The sequence below is a fragment of the Henckelia pumila genome, chromosome 4 (genome assembly GCF_033568475.1).
Source record: "Henckelia pumila isolate YLH828 chromosome 4, ASM3356847v2, whole genome shotgun sequence".
Taxonomy (NCBI): Eukaryota; Viridiplantae; Streptophyta; class Magnoliopsida; order Lamiales; family Gesneriaceae; genus Henckelia; species Henckelia pumila.
Window position 1 is genome coordinate 71,172,629 of NC_133123.1, and position 21,838 is coordinate 71,194,466.

Genomic DNA, 21,838 nt, shown 5'->3' on the forward strand with positions numbered 1-21,838 from the left:
GTTCTGCCCCACCCAAGAAAGTGGAACCCGAGAAGAAGCAAAAGACAAAGGCTTCAAACAATGGAAAATCCAAGGATGTTTGCCATTACTGCAAGAAGCCGGGTCATTGGAAGCGCAACTGCAAGGAGTATCTTGAGCAGTTGGGAACTGCAAAGGGTATGTTCTATATCGAAATAAACATGTCACTTAATACAACTTCTTGGGTATTGGATACCGGATGTGGATCTCACATTTGCAATGATTTGCAGGTGATGACAAGAAGTCACAGGCTTAGAATGGGTGAGACCCAGCTGAGGCTCGGGAATGGTTCCAGAGTTGAAGCTACGGCCATTGGAGATGTTTGTTTGATTTTGCAGAATGGTTTTAAATTATTGTTGAGAGATGTTTTATTTGTGCCAGATTTAATTAAAAACATTATTTCTATTTCTATGCTTGATAGAGATGGTTATTCTTGTAATTTTGTGAATGGGATTTGCAATATTTACAAGAATGAATGTTTAATTGGAAATGGACAACTTGAAAACGATCTATACAATTTAAAACTAAAAGACGTTCCAGTGAATTGTATTGACAAACCGGCGACAACAAACAAAAGGAAAATCGATAGTCAAAACCCGGCAAACCTTTGGCACGCTAGACTAGGTCATATTTCCTCAAGGAGGATGAACAAGCTAGTGGGAGAGGGCATGTTTGATATGTCTGATATTAACTCTCTACCTACTTGTGAATCCTGCCTAAAAGGAAAAATGACTAAATCTCCTTTTAAGGGGAAACCTGAGCGTAGTCAGAATCTGTTGGATTTGATCCATACAGATGTTTGTGGTCCATTTAGAGTAGGGACTCAACATGGCCACACCTACTTCATTACCTTTACTGATGATTATTCAAAGTATGGGTATTTATTTAATGAAATATAAGTCTGAAGCATTTGAAAAGTTCAAAGAATTCAGGGCTGAAGTAGAAAACAAGCTAGGTAAAAGTATTAAAGCACTTCGATCGGATCGAGGTGGAGAATACTTGAGTACCGAGTTTTTGGACTATCTGAAAGAGAATGGGATTCTCTCTCAGTGGACTCCTCCTATGACACCACAGCTTAATGGTGTATCGGAGCGTCGTAATCGAACTTTGTTGGACATGGTTCGATCTATGATGAGCTTCACTGAGCTTCCACCTTCGTTTTGGGGCTATGCGCTTGAAACGGCGGTATTGTTGTTGAACAACGTCCACACTAAAGCAGTGGACAAAACACCATACGAGTTATGGAATGGCAAAGCTCCTAAGTATTCGTACTTGAGGATTTGGGGATGTCCTGCTTACGTGAAGCGGACAGTGGGAGATAAGTTGGATAGTCGATCCAGCTTATGTTATTTTGTAGGGTATCCGAAGAATTCAATCGGATATTATTTCTATTATCCTGCTGAAACAAAGGTGTTTGTTTCTAGGAATGCCACCTTCTTGGAGAAGGAATTCTTATTGGATAAGAAAGGCGAGATGATGGAACTCGAAGAAGTTCGAGAAGAACCCGAAATACAAAATAACGATCCTACACCTCAGGAACCATTGCTGGACACGCCTGCACCTAGAAGATCCGAAAGGACTTCTAGACCTCCAGTTCGATATGGTCTTCTTCTTGAAGGGGATCAAGATGAACCCGACATTGGATGTGATCCAAGAAACTTCAAGGAAGCAATTTCTGATGCGGATTCGAATTTATGGCTTGAAGCTATGCAGTCAGAATTGGATTCGATGCATACAAACCAAGTTTGGTCTTTAGTAGATCCTCCCGATGGAATTGTTCCGATAGGGTGTAAATGGATCTACAAAAGAAAGCTTGGGCCTGATGGTAAGGTATTGACCTACAAGGCGCGATTGGTGGCTAAAGGTTATACTCAAAGGCAAGGAGTTGACTATGACGAAACCTTTTCACCAGTTGCAATGTTCAAGTCCATAAGAATCCTAATTGCCATAGCTGCATGGTATGACTATGAGATATGGCAAATGGATGTGAAGACTGCTTTTCTTAATGGAGACATTAAGGAGGAAATCTATATGAAGCAGCCTGAGGGGTACACATCCATGGGAAGCGAGCATAAGGTATGCAAGCTTCAGAGATCAATTTATGGTCTAAAACAAGCATCAAGAAGTTGGAACCAGAAATTTGATGAAACAATAAAAGATTTTGGTTTCATCAAGAACCCGGAGGAACCTTGCGTGTACAAGAAAGTAGTTAAGGATGCGGTGACATTCTTAGTACTTTATGTTGATGACATCCTACTCATTGGGAATGATGTAGGGATGTTGCAGTCAACAAAGATATGGTTATCAGGTAGATTTTCGATGAAGGATTTGGGAGAGGCATCCTACATTCTTGGGATACAGATCTATAGAGATAGGTCTAAGAGAATGATAGGACTCACTCAATCAACCTACATCGATACCATATTGAAACGGTTTTCAATGGATGGGTCCAAAAGAGGACATCTACCCATGTGTCATGGAGTTTCTCTATCCAAGTCTATGTGTCCCAAGACTGATGAAGAGATAGAGAATATGACACATGTACCATATGCGTCAGCTATAGGTAGTATCATGTATGGGATGATATCTACCAGACCGGATGTAGCATTTGCTCTGAGTGTCACGAGCAGATATCAGTCTAATCCTGGTCAAATGCATTGGAAAGCCGTGAAGGACATTCTTAAGTACTTGCGAAGGACTAAGAATATGTTCATGGTTTATGGAGGACGAGAACTCAAACTGGAAGGCTATACCGACTCTAGCTTCCAAAGTGATGTGGATGACTCGAAGTCTACCTCTGGATTTGTGTTCATGCTCAATGGCGGTGCTGTCTCTTGGAAGAGTTCCAAGCAGGACACCACAGCGGATTCCACCACTGAGGCTGAATACATTGCAGCATCAGCTGCTGCTAAAGAGGCCGTTTGGATGAGGAATTTCGTCCAAGAGTTGGGCGTCATTCCTGAATTTGTTGGTCCAGTCCGGTGTACTGCGACAACACGGGTGCCGTTGCTCAAGCAAAGGAACCAAGGTCTCATCAAAGGTCCAAACACGTACTGAGGAAATACCACATAATCCGGGAGATTGTGGAAAGAGGAGACATCATTGTCGAACGAGTGGCCTCTGCAGACAATATCGCTGATCCGCTTACTAAGCCCTTGCCAGGACCATTGTTTGACAAACATCGCGAAGCAATGGGTCTACGTAGTATGACTAGTTGGCTATAGGGCAAGTGGGAGATTGTAAGAGTGGGTGCCCAGTGAGCCAACTGTGTGGCTATGGGCTTTGATGACTCTTTGTATAAACAATCTTTTGTTTAACATTATTTACACTTTTATGGCAATGACTTTATATTACTTCATATTGTTATATTGTGATATACTATTGTTGTTTTGATAAAGACCTTGAATATACTATAGTGTATGTAAGATGTGGTAGAACATGGAGATGTCTATCATGAAATACATCTTATAGTCACTGTATATTCTAAAAACCGTTCCTAGTCGATTGAGCCGTCCGATAATAAGGATAAGGATCGCTCGAGTTTGAGACTAGCATTTGCGATGCGGAGTACCACGTTTCATTGGTAGGGAACATGGAGATGTTCGAAGCATGCAAATGGATATTCATATGATGAATAATCGAACTACCCTATCCGGACTTTCCAAGTGGTTATCACTTATCGAGTGGATTAAGTCCGCGGTTTTGGTTGTACACCATTAGTCCTTACGACTTGAAACATCATGGAGACTCTATATGCTAGTGCTGTGCTTTGACTCGTTTACCGACTCTATGGGGGTCATCAGGTGTCGAGATTGGGTACAGTCACGACACATATAGGAGTCAATGCATTGTTGTCAAGGATTCACCACATACTTGCGAGTGTGGATATCCTATGCGATCTGAGGAGATATTAGTGTGATAAATCTCTGGCCAGAGTAATTGATGTGATTTAAGAAATGGTTTCTTAGTAGCACATGCGATGTCACTAATTTGATCTTCAAGATGTATTGCATAGTTATCGAATCTTGAGCGACTCTCGATATACCAATGGTTGTTGATTCGATCGGGATATATGGATGAAGGGACCGTACTGTACGCTAACCAAAATCTACTGGTTCTTGTAGGCACTATCAGTGATACCTAGGGAATCATGGGGCGATGTTGCTAGGCGCTTTACCATGATTCGTTGGGCAAGTCGGAAAGTGTTGTTCCGAGTCACAAGGAGTTGTGAGCCCACGGCTAGCTGTATCCCTGAACCATTGAGGGTCACACAGTGTAATGGAGTTTTAATCCCCGTTGAGATAGTTAAATTTAAAGAGTTAAATTTAATGAACTAAGGAGTTGGACTTCTTAAATAAGAGTAAGGGAGTAGGGTTTCCTAAAATGACATAGGGATGGACATTTTTGGAAACCACTGAATTCGGATTCAGGAAAATTTATTTTGACTTTAAAACGTGCAGAAATGGTTTTTGTGCACATTGGTGAAATCGTTTCATCAATCGGAGTCACGATGAATTTTATATTAATTTCTGAACATGCGGGCTTTGCTTGTCGGGCCCCAGCTTATGACTAATGGGCCCTAAGGTGTTAGTGGCCTGCATTATAAATAAGTTATTTCAGTACAGAAATTACACACAACAGCTCATAATTTTTGAGAAGCAAAAATCGAACCCTAGCCTCTCAAAAGTTTCGGCCGTCCCCTCCCTGTCCTCTGCCCGAGAAAATTCCGGTCTGTGATTTTGAATCGCAGTAAGGAATAGCGAATCAGATTCGTTTATTCTCTTCGCAGAAAACTTCTGATAGATTTTCTAGTGCAATCTATCAGAGGGATTAAACCTCTGTTCGTGGACCTGATTGAAGGAGTTCATCGGTTCCAGGGAGAGACAACAAGAGCAGATCAAATCTGTTGGTGTCCATTAATCTCGTTGCGAGATTGGAGGTAAAATTTAATAACTGTTATTTAAATTTTACACACACAATAATTTAATCGTTGAACGGTTGATACCCACACTATGGAATTGTTCCATAACAAAATTTTTAAACTTCCGCTGCACCGGGTATCAATCGTGATTGATCTGAGAGCCGCGTTTTCCAACAAAGACATTGGGATGCAAGTGGATCTATAAACAGAATGAAGAAAATCTTGGTACAGATTAGATCAAGTATAAAGCAAAATTGGTTGCAAAGGGGTTTGGTCAAGTAGAAGGGATAGATTTTAATGAGGTCGATTCTTCAGCGGTCAAACATTGTTTCATCCGGATTATTTTAGCACTGGTGAACCAGAGCTTGAGCACATGGATGTGAAAACTATATTTCTACACCGTGACCTGGAAGAAACCATTTATATGGAACAACCTAAGGGCTTCACACATCATAAAACACATGATAAGGTCTGCTTACTGAGGAAATCATTGTATGGGCTGAACCAGAGTCCGAGGCAATGGAATAGGAGGTTTGACGAGTTCATGATTGGTATTGGTTTTATGAGAAGCCAATATAACAGATGTGTCTATCTGAAGAAGGATGAAGGGCAGGTTATGACGAAGTCACTGCCGTATGCTAAGTTCAAGAAATGTTTGGACTTAGTTAATGCGGTGATTGGAAATTAGCCAATGAGGCTAGGAAGGAGAGCAGCATTCAACCTGAAAGAATCGAGGTGGAGATTGTTGAAGTATGCTTCTATCAGATTGAATAAGAATAGAGAAGAGATCAGATCAAAGAGTACAGATCAGATGAATTCAGTGATCAGATGAGTTCATGCAGATCAATTGCTCGAGTACTGGGACTTGGTTAGAAGTCAGGTGAATTGTCCGTAAAGCTGGAAGCTTGAAGACAAATCAATGCAGATCGAAGTACGAGAGCAGATTAGACTGAAGCAAGATGACTAATCGGGTTGGATCATGTTGACTTTATAATTGAGTCATAAGTTGTTGTTGACCTAAATCCCGAGATGAAAGTCGGCTTAATTTTCTATATAAGCAGATGGAAGCTGACCGCAACGAACATAACAGAAAATCAAATTCTTTAAACTCCAGAATATGTTTGAGAGAGAAGAAAAGAGAGATTTCAGAGGAGAGAACTGGGACGCAGATTGTGACGAAAAGATTTCAAGGATAACAAGCTTGAATTGAGTCTGTAGCGTTAGAGTTTCATTCGGGTCTCTGTAATAAGCTCTGGTGTTAGAGTTTGGATTTCTTCTGTTGATTATTAATAAAGTGGTTGTGTTGATCTCCCGTGGAGGTACACGTAAATACTTGCGTCGTTTATTTGCTTTCACGTGAGTTTTGTGTTTGATATGCGTGTGCGTTGGGTTTTTATGTGTTTTTGGGATTGTGTTCTTGTTGCTGTGATTGCGTGGTGAATTATCTAAATATCGAATTCTTCTGTTTGATTCCTAATAGTTTTTTTTTTATTTTTTGCGTCACTAAAACATGATACCGGGTTTTCGTGGTCGATACCGGGTTTTCGTGGTCGGGACTAGTTGGACATTTAATGATTGGGCATTGAAAATTTCTATCTAATATTTGGGTGAAATTTAAATGGCTTACGCTTTCACCGACTGGCAAGTTTTTCACTTTCGACAGATGATCTGCCACCGTTCTTCACTGAATCCCAAATGAAATTACTCGTCAAAACTCATCTTTGAATAAGATCACAAGCAGGATCAGATATGGGCAGAGAGGAAAATTCGAAGTTGAACATCGCAATTATTCACCCTGATCTTGGAATAGGTAGGTTGATTTCCTTGCATCCTTCATTTGACTGGTTTTACGTTTTTATGTTCTTATACAGTTTTTCCTATTCTTTTATCTTTAATTTTCTAGATTTGGGAGCTTGTGGAATTAATCTATCTATTTTTATGTGAACTTTTATGGGCTTAGGTGTTTTCGATGATGTGAGAACAAATTTTTCAATTTTTTTGGAGATTAATCGACCCGAGAGAGATTATTAGTCGGTGTTATAGTGTTGGGATCCTGTAGGATTTAGAAATCTTTTGAAGGAGAAGCTTTAAAGTGCATCCTAGAAGCTCTCCAAAACACTACCTTGGCCTATATTTGCGAGAGAGGTTATTTTTCTGTGTTTGGGATAAAGATCAAGGCTTTGATATCTCTCATGCTTGGTATCGAAAAACTGTTTCCTGTGTGCTAAAGTTAAGTGAATTCGATTATGGATACGGTTAAGAGCAAGCTGAAAAGAAAATATTGTGCCATGCATTTTTTTTTAAAAGCACAATTTATTATCTTGATGCATAGATTCAAGAAAGCCATTTCTTTTCTTTTTTTTGAAAATGAAACCTTGTCCAGGGAATGCATGAAATGTGAGTGTGGGCTTATTTGGTGTGAGAAGGACAGTTTTTTCATTTAGATTAGTTCTTTTGTAAAAATGCAAGTTTTATATTTAAAAGGTTACCAAATTTCAAGATTTATCAAAACCAAGTGTTACTCATGCAGTTTTTGAAAGGATGAAGCTCTAACATCACATTTTGATTTCATGTTTGGATGATAACTATCCTTGTAGTTTATTTCAATGAGAATGTGCCATGTATATTCGGCGAATTTGTGGGTACTACTACAGCCTTGACACTGCATTCTTAAGATTTACATATATATGTTTTTGGATTTTAATGTAGTTTATTTAATTTTTTGGCATCCGTTATGAATTTGTGTTGAAGGAATTAATATGGGATAATGGTATAAATTATTTTTGAGTTTTGCATTGATCCCATGATGACATTTTATGAATTTATGCAAAAATAGAATTTCTCAAGGTTGGCAGTATCACATACTATGTTGTCTTTAACTTGTCTTGATTGAAAATGCATCAGCTGAATTTTAACTCTCTGTGTTTCGCATGCCTAGGTGGAGCAGAAAGATTAGTTGTCGATGCTGCTGTTGAACTCACATCTTATGGGCACAATGTTCATATTTTTACCTCACACCATGACCAAAACCGATGTTTTGAGGAAACAGTTTCTGGTGCACTACAATTTGTTGTTTTCTTTGCTTTTTTCTTTATCTCTCTCTCAATTGAAATTTGTTTTCCTTTTCTGGGAAGTTTGTAACTTAACGTTTTTTTAAGTCAATATGCATTCTGATCTTGGACATTAAAAATTGAACAGGCATCTTTCCAGTAACTGTGTATGGTGCTTTCCTACCACGCCATATCTTCTATCGTCTTCATGCAGTATGCGCATACCTGCGGTGTATTTTTGTTGCTCTATGTGTGTTTTTCATGTATCCTACATTCGACGTTATACTCGTGGATCAGGTCTCCGTTGTCATTCCATTGATGAAGCTGAAGAAGGTTTCAAAGGTTTGACATATTTAATACTACTTTTGAATTGGATCTTTGCTATGCTCGATCAGACCTATATATTTATGGAATTTTTGTTATCTAGGTTGTATTTTATTGCCATTTTCCAGATTTATTACTGGCTCAACACACGACCATTCTTAGAAGAATTTATCGGAAACCTATAGATTATTTAGAAGAAATAACAACAGGTTGTGTCTAACATTGTATTTATTCATTAAATATTTTATGCTTCCTTCTGTGCACAATTTGATTTTCTGAACTCTCTATCAATTGTAGGCATGGCAGATTTAATTCTGGTCAACAGCAAATTTACTGCATCTACCTTTGCCAAAACTTTCAAGTTTCTCAATGCGAGTGGAATTAGACCTGCTGTGCTCTATCCTGCTGTTAACGTGGATCAGTTTGATGAAGTCAATGCTACCAAGTAACAGACATGATTCTAATTCTTGGTATCTTCTAGTTCTAGGATAAGACACACCGTTCCCCATATTGAATTTTAATTCTGTTTGTTTTTTCCCCCAAATTTATACTCTTTTTATTCAAATGATGTCTATCAACAAAATGACAGAAAAATTGAAATAGATGAACACATGGACTCTCAAGCCAATGTGGTCTTATTATGCTGCACCTATTCTAGGTTGAATTTTCTATCCATCAATCGGTTTGAAAGGAAGAAGAATATAGACCTGGCTATATCCTCTTTTGCAAGGCTCTGCAATAACGAGTTTGATGTCCTTGGAGGTGCCAACAATGAAGGATTTACCTTGACTATTGCAGGTGTGTTAGTTTGAAAGTACTTAAAAAACATTTTTACCTTAAGTATTTGTTTCTGTGTTTGTGTTTACTACTACATTTGTAAATGCAATAAAAGAATTCTTGACAGGTTATATCAGACTTGGACGACATTTATGATGACCGTGTTGAAAAGGATTACCATTTTTAGCGGTCACAGAATTACTAAACACCAAATTAAATGTTTTTCTTTCGGCAGCACTTTGTTTTTACCTATCTATTGCAATTGCGACAAATTGCATGTTCTGTTCCAGAGGAGACAAAAAACTCATGTTGAAGAAATGTTTTAATCTACTTTGTTAACCTGAAAAGGTGAAAAATTGTTTTGTCATTCCATTTGATCTCGAAACTCAATAATTCCATCTAAAAGAGTGCTCCTTTTGACAGTTCAGTCCTTAACCATGGAAAATTTACACCCTCCCCCCTACTCTCTCCTTTAACTAGTGCCGTTCTTTTATGCTTGGGGCAGCCTGATGCAACTATGTTGAATGACAGGTGGTTTTGATAAACGCCTCAGAGAGAATGTCGAGTGTCTGGAAGATTTGAAAAACTTGTCAAAAAGCAAAGGCGTGCTTGATCGAGTTCATTTCGTCACGTCTTGTCCAACGTCTGAGAGAAACACCCTCCTGTCCCAATGCCTCTGTGTTATTTACACACCAAAGGTCTGTTAGTCTCTTATAAATATATATTCACCCATCTCAACTGAAATAATCTAGCATTGTCTAATATCGTATAAAATTGATGTAGGACGAACATTTTGGAATCGTTCCATTGGAAGCAATGGCAGCCCATAAGCCCGTAATTGCATGTAACAGTGGGGGTCCAGTAGAGACAATTAAGAACGGTGTGACAGGCTTCCTGTGTGACCCTACGCCCCAAGAGTTCTCTTTGGCCATGGCAAATTTTATTCGGAATCCTCAGATGTCAGAAACAATGGGGAGTGATGCTCGAAAGCACGTGGTGCAGTCATTCTCTACCAAGATTTTTGGCCAACATCTGAATGCATATCTAGTCGACACAGCTCGGAGAAAGAGAGAATGAAAAGGCTACAGAACATCGAATTTTATGACCTATACGAGTCAACAACTTCTTGATAGTTATTGAAACATGCCTTTTTTTTCTTCAGAGTTGTTGCTTAGGTAGATAATAGGACATTTTTATTTCCTTTTTATACAAACTTATGCTTGCGCATCAACCACTTTTGCCTCCTTCGCTCAAATAGAATGATTTTGCAAACGTTTCCCGCTCATAGTTCATTTCTTGAATGCGTTTTTGAAATGGTCGTTAAGCAGGCCATAATATCTTAAGATTAATAAAAAAAAACAATGAAAAACCAGAGCTGTAATAATTGCATAAGTTTAATGTTAATATCGTGTTAGTGTAAAACTACATTAAAATATTATATCTATAAACTTACATGAATTATTGATGATGTCTTATTCTAAATTGTTAATTTAGATATAAAATAATGATGACTTGTAAATAATAAAAATATTGAAACTGCAAGTGTTACATTATTCGAAAATGTTGCAAATATTTTTATTAATTACAATGTCGAAAATTATATTGATTCCTCTTTCAAAAAGCACATATTATTATTATGAAAATCATTAATTAATTGAGTGTTAATATCTTTTCATATCAACTAATTTATTTAACAACGTTTATCGATAACAAAAAGTGTTCCCACGTGCATCTAAGATTTATAGTAAAAATATATATTAAGCATAGTAATGCTTATTCATGGGTTGAGTCGGAGATCTCGGCTCACAAAATTGGCTGACATAACTATTTTATATAAGATTTTGTGTATGATCAGTTGACTTGTAACAGTGTCTCATAAGACTTTAGACTCTACTTGTTCTCCTTGATCCAACCAACCAATTCTATAAACTATAAAAAAAACTTTTCTGAGAATAGTCACTATGTTTTTTTCTTGAATCTTGAACACCATTTGATCATAAGTTGTTGAATATCGGCATCCATACGAGTGCCAACTCCTCCCCAAACCAACATGTGACTCAAATCTTCAAGTGACCCACCCCTCACCTCGTACACTTTCTTGAAACCAAGCCTCGTGTAAAACTTCACAAGCTGCAATTTAGTTTATAAAACAGGTCATCGAATTCGACCCCAACTTTGCATTAGTTTATAAAAAAAATGTAATTCAAAATAATTTGGTATCTCATGGTTCCTACGCTATAATATGAGTTAGAAGAGTCTGATGAAATCACAGTCGACCATATTACTTTCTATGCTAAAATTATATATATCTAGTCAGACTTGTTCCACAATATACCTCTCCTTTATTTGAATCTTTTTTAAAAAAATAAAAAATAAAAAATAAAATTCAAAGATAACCTTGGAGTGGTACAACTGGGTGTCATTGATAGCGAGCAATTCAGCTGTGCTGCAACCACACTCGTATCCATGTCTGATGGCAACCGCTCCGATGAACAATCCGATCCCAAATATCGATTTCTCCATCCCAATCGTCTCCTTTCGAAGCTTCATAGAATCCAAATGCAGAATCTTCCCTCCAAACCAGACTCTGATCACCCCCTCTGCCCTTCCCAGATCGCTGTTCGTCAGCAAGCTCGTTGCCGTGATTCTGAAAAAGGGTCCAAATGTCCGCAGCTCAAGCTCCAGATTCTGCGCTCTCGATGCGCCCACGATTTCGGACATTGTTGGCAATTCCATCTCATGATTCTGATATCGGATTCGCGTCGGGCTGGATTTCGGATTGCATTTTCTTACGGGGAATTGAGGGTGGTTCTGGATTGTGATTAGGGCTTTTTGAGGAGGAAAAGGGGAAACGGAGTGATTCAGAGGATTTGTTATCCGCATGGATTGATTGAATCTCACACAAGACAAGAGAGAGCTTCACCCTTGCAAAGTATTGAAACAATATTCTATTTGTATTTTTTTCAAATAAACGTGGCCAAACCACGATATTGTTGGATTATTTATTGTCCTCTACTTAGGGGTGGAATATATGGTCGGGACCCTACCCAACTCCCGTCTCGAAAGGATTGGGAAACCTTTTTTTTTTTCGATCCCGTACCCGAAACATTTCGGGACCCGATTATTCGGGATCTCGAAGGGAGAGAAAATTCCGATTTTTTTTTTCATATTTCAGATTCCGTTCAAAAAATTTTAAAAAAAAAATTGATTATTTTATTAAATATATTATTTAGAAACTTATATTTATAAATAAAAATAAATATTCAACTTAAAACATATAATATTAAAATATTTCGGATAATATTTCAAGGTTATGCTAAAAGAAAAAATGTATCGGATAATTATTAGTAAATGTTCGGATACAATTACTAAAAAAATTTGTTAAATAGATTTTTAAATTAATCTCTTAAGTCTTGTTCTACATATTTGTTTTAATTAGATAATTATACATATGAATTAATATCGTTAATTAAATTATTAAATTAATTTTTTTTAAAATACACAAAAATAAAATGTCATTTCGTGATTTTACAATTTGATCGTTTCAACAATAAAAATTATGCCAATTAAGTTCACAATTAAGTGTTATATGAGTTGAAACCTAATAGTATTTAGCTTATTATATCAATAAAGTTATTAAAAATATATTATTATATTATTTCGAAACGGGTCGGGAATCCCGTCGGGATAATGTTTTATTCCCGATCCATCTCCCGATATTAATCGGGATGGGAAAAATCCAGAAAATTCGGGTCGAAAAAATTTCAGGTTGAGATTTTTCGGGACGGGAATGGGATGGGATTCGGGAAGGGTCGGGGTTTTGGGAATTTTTGCCACCCCTACCCTCTACTTATGAAAATTGAAATTTATCACTATAAACTTTCATCATCCGACAAATTTTTTTTTTTTGTTTTTGACAGTATCATCCGACAAATTTTTGTTTCATATAATGTTTGAATCAAGTTCCACGAAAGATTAGAGTTTATATATTAATGGAAAAATTGCGTGTATCATCCTGTGAAATCCCGGGTTTGCTGATGACCTCCTATGAAAGTTTTTTGAACTAATAATAACCTCTTGTGATTCAAGATCTATAGCATACACACCCCTTCCAGTTAAAAAATGACAAAATATCCATGTTTAATTAAATAATTAAATTAATTTTATTTTATAATTCTATATTTAAATGAATAAAATAATCAAATTTTAGTTCAATAGCTTTTGAAAATTATATATAATTATTTTATCTTAATATTTTTTATACGCTAAATATATTTTAATAATAAATTATATTATTACATTAAATTAAGTAATAAGTTTAATTATTTTTAAATAAAATTTAATATTAAATTAATTAAAGTGATTGTATAAATAAATTTGATTGAAAATATAAGTAAATGCATTTTTGTTTTAATTTAAATTTTCAATAAAGAGTGATAAAAGAATTCATAAAAATCATTCAATGGAAGTTTCGTCATTTTTTAGCCGAAAGGAGTGTGTGTTACAGATCTTGAATCACATGAGATTATTAGCTCAAAAAACTTTCATAGGGCGTCATCAGCAAACCCGAGACTTCACATGAGTGGTACATGTAATTTTCCCTATATTAATTTATGTCTCCTATAATGCATTATATGAATGTCACATCTTAATTCTTCTGAATCAGACGATACTCTAGATAGCCCTGAGAACCAGAATTTTTTAATTATCAGCAACTTAAGTACGAGAATGTGCGTACAAAACCTTATGATATTTTTTGTGTTTGCTGGTGCTCCTTTCAAAATTTGTGAAATCAAATCAAAATAAATAAAATATATATGATCGATACTGAGTTTACATCCTTGTGATATAGTTACATAATTCTCTCTCGATTATTTTTGAAAAAAAAGAAGAAAAAAAGAGTTTATAGGTTTCGGATCCACGTTGAATGAAAAATCTTTCACTTGGAGAATGTTCAAATTTCAATGGAGAGAGAATGTTGGTGTGATGAAGTTGGTAACTACATTGCATGAAGATGTCAACGATGATAACTTCATCGCTTAATTCTGCGAGGGTGAGATGATGTTGTAGAGAGGATGTTGAAATATTAATTTTTTATTTTATTAAATATATATTTTTATTTAAACACAAAATAAATTTGCATAATTAAAAGAAATTAAAATTAAACATAATTAAAATTTAAATATTACAAAAAATTAAGAAATACACGAAATTAATAAATTTTAAAAATTACAAATAATTAAAGCAATTTATCAACAATAAAATAAATTACTGCCCAAATATTTTACGAAGAATTGCTTGTTGCATCTTCGTAAAATATTCACGTTGCACATCATTCATGTTTGGATCATTAATATCTTTCTCCATGATTCGATTTTCTTGATCCTCTCCAGCTCCATCTCTTTCATTGCTTGTTTCCTCTCATTTGTTTCCTGCTTCCTCATCTCTATTTCGTACTTCTTGAACATTCGTTCCTCAATTTTTGCATAATTCTCTCTTGCTATAGCAATCTTCGTATCCTCAATTTCATAAAATCTTGTTTGATTATCACACATTTTTGCATACAAATCTGTCATAGATGAATTTTTTGAGCCAGATTCTTTCATTCTCTCTTTGAAGGTCTTTCTTCCCATTGGTCTAAATGGTTTTGTCCACTTCTTGCACGTCATTTACTTCATCGGTTGTAGCCTTGTAGGCGTATCAGTAAGCGTATCAGTAAGCGTATCATTTTCGGATTTGAATGGAATGAAATCAAAGATAAAAAAAATTTATTTTTTATAGAATGAAAGTAGAAGTAGTTGTGAATTTTTGAAAGAATAACGAAGAATATAGCCGTTAGAGTTTTTTTTTTAATTTTTTTTTAAAATTAATAATTTTTTATTTTTTTAAAAAAAAATTAAGGATGGAATGATCTTGACCATTAATTTACAACGATCAAATCACCTCATTCACTCCTTGGTTTTTTTTTTTTAAATGTTTTATTATAAATTTTTTAAATTTTTTAATAATTTAAAAATGTCAGATTAATCTGAGCCGTTGGATCTAATTCCACTTAAAAAACAAAATATAAAAAAATAATAATAAGGCCCACCTATAACATCGCACGAGGAGTCTTCTTCGTGCGATTTCCTCGCCCTTTGCCCACTTCCTCGCTGGGCTTTCTCGCTCGTTGTACACACCCTAAATGGAAGATTTTTTTTTTTACAGGGTTTCTACAATCTTTAGCTTATTATTTTTTATTTTTTTAATCTAATTTATTACCTGAGTTTTTTATAGTGAGATCTCGTGTCTAATTGTCTGCTCTAGCCTCTAGTTTAATTTCAGGAATCAATTTACTACTATTTATTTATTTATTTGATGGTTTCACGGAGGTGCGCTTATTTATGAATCTTGTGAGATAAGATCTGATGAGCATACTACTTATAGCAATATAAAATTTTTCTTATAAAACACATTCTTGATATACACAATAAATATTAATTGTATAATATCTCAAAAATTTTGACTTGTCTTTACAAAGAACACATCAATTGGAATGTGTGTACCTTTCGAAGGACATGCTTTGGGCTTCTTTTTCTTTTGGCGATGGATTACTTTATGGTCTTCATGGATGAGCCTGGAACATATTCAAATATCATGAGATTCTTCACTCGGTTATGAGGGGCGAAAGGGACACTCATGGCTCAAGAAAAAGCAGTAAAATCGATCGATTACCTCTTCCTAGGTGTGGGAATTCTCGGAACACTGCTCGACTCTTCTTCTTGCAGCTTTTCGGCTAGATGGAAGTCAAAATGTTCTTGTCTTTCATCGATGAAGCTAGAGGGTAGTTCGATACCACATATGGAGCACCTGTAATCATTCAACCAAAGAAAAGGTTCTTTTTCATGCAATGACACTGGTTCATCGTCACTGCAGCCGATTGCTCTTCTCTGTCTTTCCAGGCAGCTTTCCTCATACTTCATGGAAGGGGAAACTCTTTCAGCACCGGTTGGAACCATCTTTATTGCCCCATGATCTGTACTGAGGTCATCAACCTAAGTAACGAAGACTCTGAATAAGTTTTGATTGGAATAACGAAACAAGACTAGCTAAGAGGCAACCTAAATGTATCCGAGTTTTTTTATGTTGGTAAAGTTTCAATGCCAGAAACAACCAGAACTAATAAACTTACATTTTTTCTTGAACAATCAACCTGAAGATCTAAACTTTCCCCATCTTCCACCACGACCTCGCCCTTCTTGGGGTCAGGGTGGCCAAGATTTTGTACTTGGTGGAAATGGGCAAAATCCATCGATTCCCATGAACTTGTATCATTAGAGAAACTGGTTCCTCTGTCTATGGATGAGCTATCATCCTTGAGATTGAATTGTGAAAGCTTTTGGTCTCTCAAACCTCTTCCCAAAGCATCATCTGTAACAATGAAGGTAGAAAGTGTTTTTTGCTTGGGGTCTACTGAAACACATTTGCCATCTTCACTGAATTGAGACATTCGTAGTCCTGAAAGAAGGGGCAAAAATTCAAAGTTCAGTTCATCACTTCAGAACAGTGTAAAGAATCGATATTTGTATAATCGATGCACAAAAAGTAGTGCCTTACCCATCAGCCGGAAGGATGCCGGGAGTTCAGCCTTAAGAAGCATCATAGCATGCTTCAGAATATCCTCACTTGAAAAAATGTAGCGTGGCAAAGTCACTGCCCGAGTTCGAACCTGAAGTCTGATATTAGTGGATAACATGCCAACAAATCTCTCCTTCAAATAAAGTGGAATAAATATCTAAAGATGAGGGAACATAAACAAGTAAATCTAATCTCCGAAGCTTCAATAACCGAGAAACGCAAAGACACGGTTGGTTTCATGTAAGCTTCACATGGAATGCAACAGCATGAGAAGTTCTTTTATATATAAAAACAAGGCAGAAGCAGAGGATTGGCAAGGAACCTACCGACAAATTTTTTTCTCAAAAAAACATAAAGGCTACACCTGACCTCATAATGATACAAGCAAAAATAGTTCGTATATTTGGTTCATGTCCGCAGGGTGATATAATAACTCATCAGTATAGCATGTGTTGAATGTACAAACTAATGAGTAAATTAGTTTTAGTTGATGTATCAATTAATTTATGCTGAGCTGTTTGACCTTTCAAAGGAACTGTTGGCACAATAACTTTACTTTCAGATGACATTTAAAGTAGAAAATGAACTTACAGCAAAACTACATGTAGATACACAATCTCTAGAAGGAGAGTTCAAGCACACAATTCAGCGATGATCAAACAGTACCTCAAAACATGATGTTTTCAACTTCAATGTCAATGTTTTTCCGCACAGGCCTTCTTTCTTCAAGTCAGTAGAAAGATTTTCAGCAAGATCAACTGTAAACAGATCATTACATATTACATTGAGAATGCACATAACATGCGAAAGAATATAGTTTATGCAGCATTCACATGGGATACCACCCAGCACCAGAACCATTCACTTAAAGACCTTGTTTCGGCTAACTCATTTTGAAAATGAATATTCTTGTTTCAGTTGTTTGACTATTCAAACTAAACGCCATCTAACACCATAAAAATTTCATGCATATCGGAAAGCCGACAAATCCATGCTGCATCAATAATGAATCAAACTGGCATATCAAAACTTGATGCTGAACGGTAAGCCACGAAAGTCATTTGAAAGCAACTCGTTAGAAGCATATAATTACTCCCTTCCCCCAACCACAAGGATTTGTTGAAGCTCCTATGAAAAATACCTTAAGGGTGCATTTGCACTGTCTCATTTGGAATCTATGTATTTGAAATGGATTTTCATTGTTTAACTTTAAGTAAATTAATCAAAGCACTTCAGATTTACCTCTCTACTTATTTACACAATAATTATACTAGTCACAATCCTCAGAATATTGGACTCACTTGAAATTCATTGTGATTAGTATAATTATAGTGTAAATAAGTATGAGATAAATTGGAGTTTCCTTTGTCTAAGTTATTTAACAATAAAAATAAATTCTAAATGATGGATTTCAACCGACTCAATCCAAATGCAACCTAAAATACCGAATCATCATCACCCAAGGTTGGGATAAAATTGTGAGATGACTTTATTTTTTGTTTTGAAAAAGATAGTAAAGCAAGTATAATAACAAGACTATTTTTAAAGAAGTTGCTGTCAAACTATTTTTAAAGAAAAGTAAGATTTCAGAGATTTATCGCATAGTTTGAGCCAGAATGGAAGTGAAGGGGTGGGTGGAGCGATTGATACTAAAGTAAATACATGAATTTGAGTGTTAGACATGTTAAACTGATTACCCAATTTCTGGCAAAGTGAAGTCTCATCTTTTGTGGATGGAAATGTTCTCTCAGTACTCATACTTTTTCTGCGGACAAATTGGGGTGTATCTGTCCTTCCAAGTCCCAGGCCTACAGACAAGAAAAAATCTACAACATCGAAAAAAAATGTTCAGTACATGTGTAGTCAAAAAACTCATAGTATTCAAGTAATTAGAATTTGTGAAGCTTTCAGTGCCAGCTACTAGAATCTTAAAAAAGAACGAGTACTACTGAAAAAATCCTAATCACGTTAAAGATAGTAGGAAAAGAGTTTACAACTATTATCGCACAAACCTGCCGATGACCGAGAAAATAGAGCAAATATTAAGCCGCTCTTCTGCAGCATTTCCTCGCATGTTGTAATTTCAAGCACATCTTTCAAAATATTTTCAGTGACTTTACCAATGCCACCAATCTACACAAGGGATTTTTCTGTGAATTTGACAAAAGAACCTCCGGCATAACAAAACATAAAAACCACTCGAAATATCAACATGCAACAGAATATACCTTCCTTATAGGTAGCGAAGATACAAATGTCATGATAGCCATACGGTCGTTTGGCAACAGAAACTGTCCATTCGGTTTATTGATATCAGAACAAACCTGTTTGAAAAAGAAAAGGTTTAGATTTTTAACATTTACTAGAAGGCAATGCTAAACAGAACCCAGGTTGTATGCGAAATCGACTGAAGGTTTGCATTGCTTGCGAGATAGTTAATAATAGATAATGCTAAAAATCTTCCACATAAAGCCTGCAAAACCTTAGCTAGTAAGCGATTCGGTGCCACCCCAGCACTACAAGTGAGTCCAGTCTCACTGTGAACACTTTCTCTGAGCTCTTCTGCCACCTTGAGGAAGCATAAACATAAAGAATTAATGTTACGGGCATCTGAAAACAACATGAGAAAACGGAGAAATGATTGATAGAAAATAAAAGGTAACACATGTCAATGCAAAGGAATAAACGAATATTGGATTGCATGGTAATTCAGTCTTCGACATACTTGTTCACCAGTTAATCCCCTGTCACTACAGAAGTCTGTTATATCTAGGTATGCCTCATCCAAACTAGCAGGGAAGAAGTTGGGATCATATTTCTGGAAAACTAAAATGCAAGAAAAAGCACAAGGAAAATCAGGAAAAGAAACAATAGTTTTTGTGCAACAAAGAATTCACATGGGGTAAAAACGATAAAAACTAACCTTTCCTGGTCAAATCACTATAGTAAGTGTATTTTTTGAAGTCAGTTGGAACAAAAATGAGTTCTGGACACAATTTCCTGGCAATAAAACCAGGCATTGCAGCTCTAACCCCAAATTTCCTCGCCTGAGAAGAAAATTTTGAGCCTCAGTAAAGGCTAAGCAGCAAACATGAGTCACAACTTTGAATAAAAGGTGAACCCAAATAAATTACAAGCTTGGCTTAGCTGAGATGAAACAGCATTCACAATCAACCAAAAAAATTCAAACTCGACGATTCCAACCTCATAATTAGCAGTTGAGATCATAGACAAACCACCAACAGCCATTGGCTTGCCTTCCAGAGAAGGATTGCTCAGCGTTTCAACAGCGGCGTAAAAAGCATCCATATCAACATGTAGCCAAATCCTAGACAAGTCACGTGTGGCCTCTAAATATACCAACCTCTCATCAGCAATCTGTATATGATATACAGAAGTCAATCAAAGCTGACACGTCCTCAACACGAAAATTTCACAATTAAAAGAAGTATGTTAGGCCGAACTAAACATGTTCAATTTCAAAAGCCAGACAACATTAACCAACAACTTGCTCAATTTTTACTTCATTTTCACTAAAGATAGACCATACCTTCTGATAACTGGCTATGTCCGAGGGAGTGAGCTTCGCAAGTTGCATCCGCATAGTCTCGATTTTCTGCTTCATGTAAGCTTCTTTTCTTTCCTCATTCTCGAAATATTTGGACCCTTTGCTCATCTCATACACTATTCTCTGCACTTTCTCCTTATCCACCCCTTCCATGCCTAAGTGCAAATGAATTCGCCCGATTACAAAAATCCGAATTGCGTGCATCAATCTCGGGACTTAATCAAAGAAAAATACCTGCTTTCGCGTTGGTGTAAACAGTGTGATAGGATTGCCATGGACGAGCGGTATCGTTTCCAGAATTTGAATCTTCCTCATTCTTCATCAATACTCTTCTAGCTTTCTTCAATTTTTTTCAATTAGGGTTTTACAAATGTTCAGAAAGTAAACACCGATTCACATTTTGGGAAACGAGGGAGACGGCGCTAAAGATTAAATTATATATATATATATATATATATAAAAGTTTTAATCCGTCCAACAATTCCTGCCAAGCTACCCACTTCGTCTCCGAACACTAAAACCCGATATCGAATTGAGAACGAATTGAACATTATTGGTTGGACAGCTAAAAATTTATATATATATATATAATAAAAATAAACAAATAAAGCAAAATTCTTTAAGAAGCTAGCTACATATCTCTTGAATTGTTAATTAATTAATTAATTAATTAATTAGTTTGACATTTTACAAATGCGAAAATAAACGATTGCAAACCGCATTTGCATGCAAGCTCTGTATCGTAACATTGTGATTTTTTAACTTTTGTTTGTCGTGCATATCAGTCGTCAACCAATTTTTTCTGATAAAGTCAGTAAGATCTTTGTAAGGTGTGTAGCTTGTATGAGAAAATAACTTTACTCAAATTTTCAAAAATATTGTGATAGTAAACAGTTGAGTAGTCCTTATATCCTACCGTGTCAATCTAGATGGTTGAGTAGATCAAGTAGACTACTGAAATCTTGAAACGACTAGATAGCTTTGCATCTTGAAATCGGCTGATAATTTTAAGTTGTATATTCAATGGAGCGGCCAAGTACTTATAAAACAGCTTGATTTAGTAAAATAAGTTATTGTTTGTTATCACCAAGACTAAATGTTCTAACAAAATTTTATATCGATTAACATAATTTCTCGTATTAATTATAAATCTCTATTTTTCAGTGCTAAATCAAATTTAAAAATATCAAGTAAATAATTATGGAAAATTAGTTGTCTTATGTCTTTAAGCACCTACAATAAATTTAAATTTCAAATTTAAATGTTGGAAATCAATGAAACAGATTTTTAACATTTAATTTAATTTTATAGGGAATAATTAATCACTATAAATCTTGTGTGGCGTTTTCCAATTAGAAGAACGTCGTTGCCTTAAAAAAAAAAAAAAAAAAAAAGATAAAAAAAAGAAGGAATCCATGGAAAAATTCTTGAAAAATTGTTTGTTCTTCTTTCTAGTTCTTGGTCTCGAGCATTTTGGTAATATGCTGATTTCTATTATTCTTTATGTTATCATTGTTTTGTTATAACAATTATTATAATGATATATAAACCATATATTTATCA

At 35.7% G+C, this 21,838-nt stretch overlaps 2 protein-coding genes across 3 annotated transcripts; one reads left to right on the forward strand and one right to left on the reverse strand.

The window, feature by feature from the left end:
* The first annotated feature begins 6,573 nt into the window (after nt 1-6,573).
* On the forward strand, nt 6,574-10,364 carry LOC140864918 (uncharacterized). Its single transcript, XM_073269329.1, has 8 exons — nt 6,574-6,749; nt 7,878-7,994; nt 8,138-8,331; nt 8,417-8,522; nt 8,611-8,758; nt 8,972-9,111; nt 9,622-9,788; nt 9,874-10,364. The coding sequence occupies exons 1-8, from the start codon at nt 6,689-6,691 to the stop codon at nt 10,165-10,167; spliced, it is 1,227 nt and encodes a 408-aa protein (XP_073125430.1). The 5' UTR covers nt 6,574-6,688; the 3' UTR covers nt 10,168-10,364.
* A 4,223-nt stretch (nt 10,365-14,587) lies between these two features.
* LOC140863640 (DNA polymerase kappa) lies at nt 14,588-20,699 on the reverse strand. 2 transcript variants are annotated; one of them, XM_073267217.1, is made up of 15 exons: nt 20,510-20,699; nt 20,258-20,430; nt 19,912-20,085; nt 19,631-19,754; nt 19,433-19,533; nt 19,190-19,276; nt 18,936-19,031; nt 18,720-18,840; nt 18,405-18,533; nt 17,374-17,465; nt 16,687-16,798; nt 16,262-16,587; nt 15,805-16,124; nt 15,636-15,706; nt 14,588-14,778 (listed from the first exon to the last, which is right to left on the reverse strand). In XM_073267217.1, the coding sequence occupies exons 1-15, from the start codon at nt 20,595-20,597 to the stop codon at nt 14,765-14,767; spliced, it is 2,028 nt and encodes a 675-aa protein (XP_073123318.1). In that variant the 5' UTR covers nt 20,598-20,699; the 3' UTR covers nt 14,588-14,764. The 2 variants fall into 2 exon arrangements, with proteins under 2 accessions (XP_073123318.1, XP_073123317.1); XM_073267216.1 differs by lacking the exon at nt 14,588-14,778 and having other exon boundaries at nt 15,527-15,706.
* Nucleotides 20,700-21,838: the final 1,139 nt, after the last annotated feature.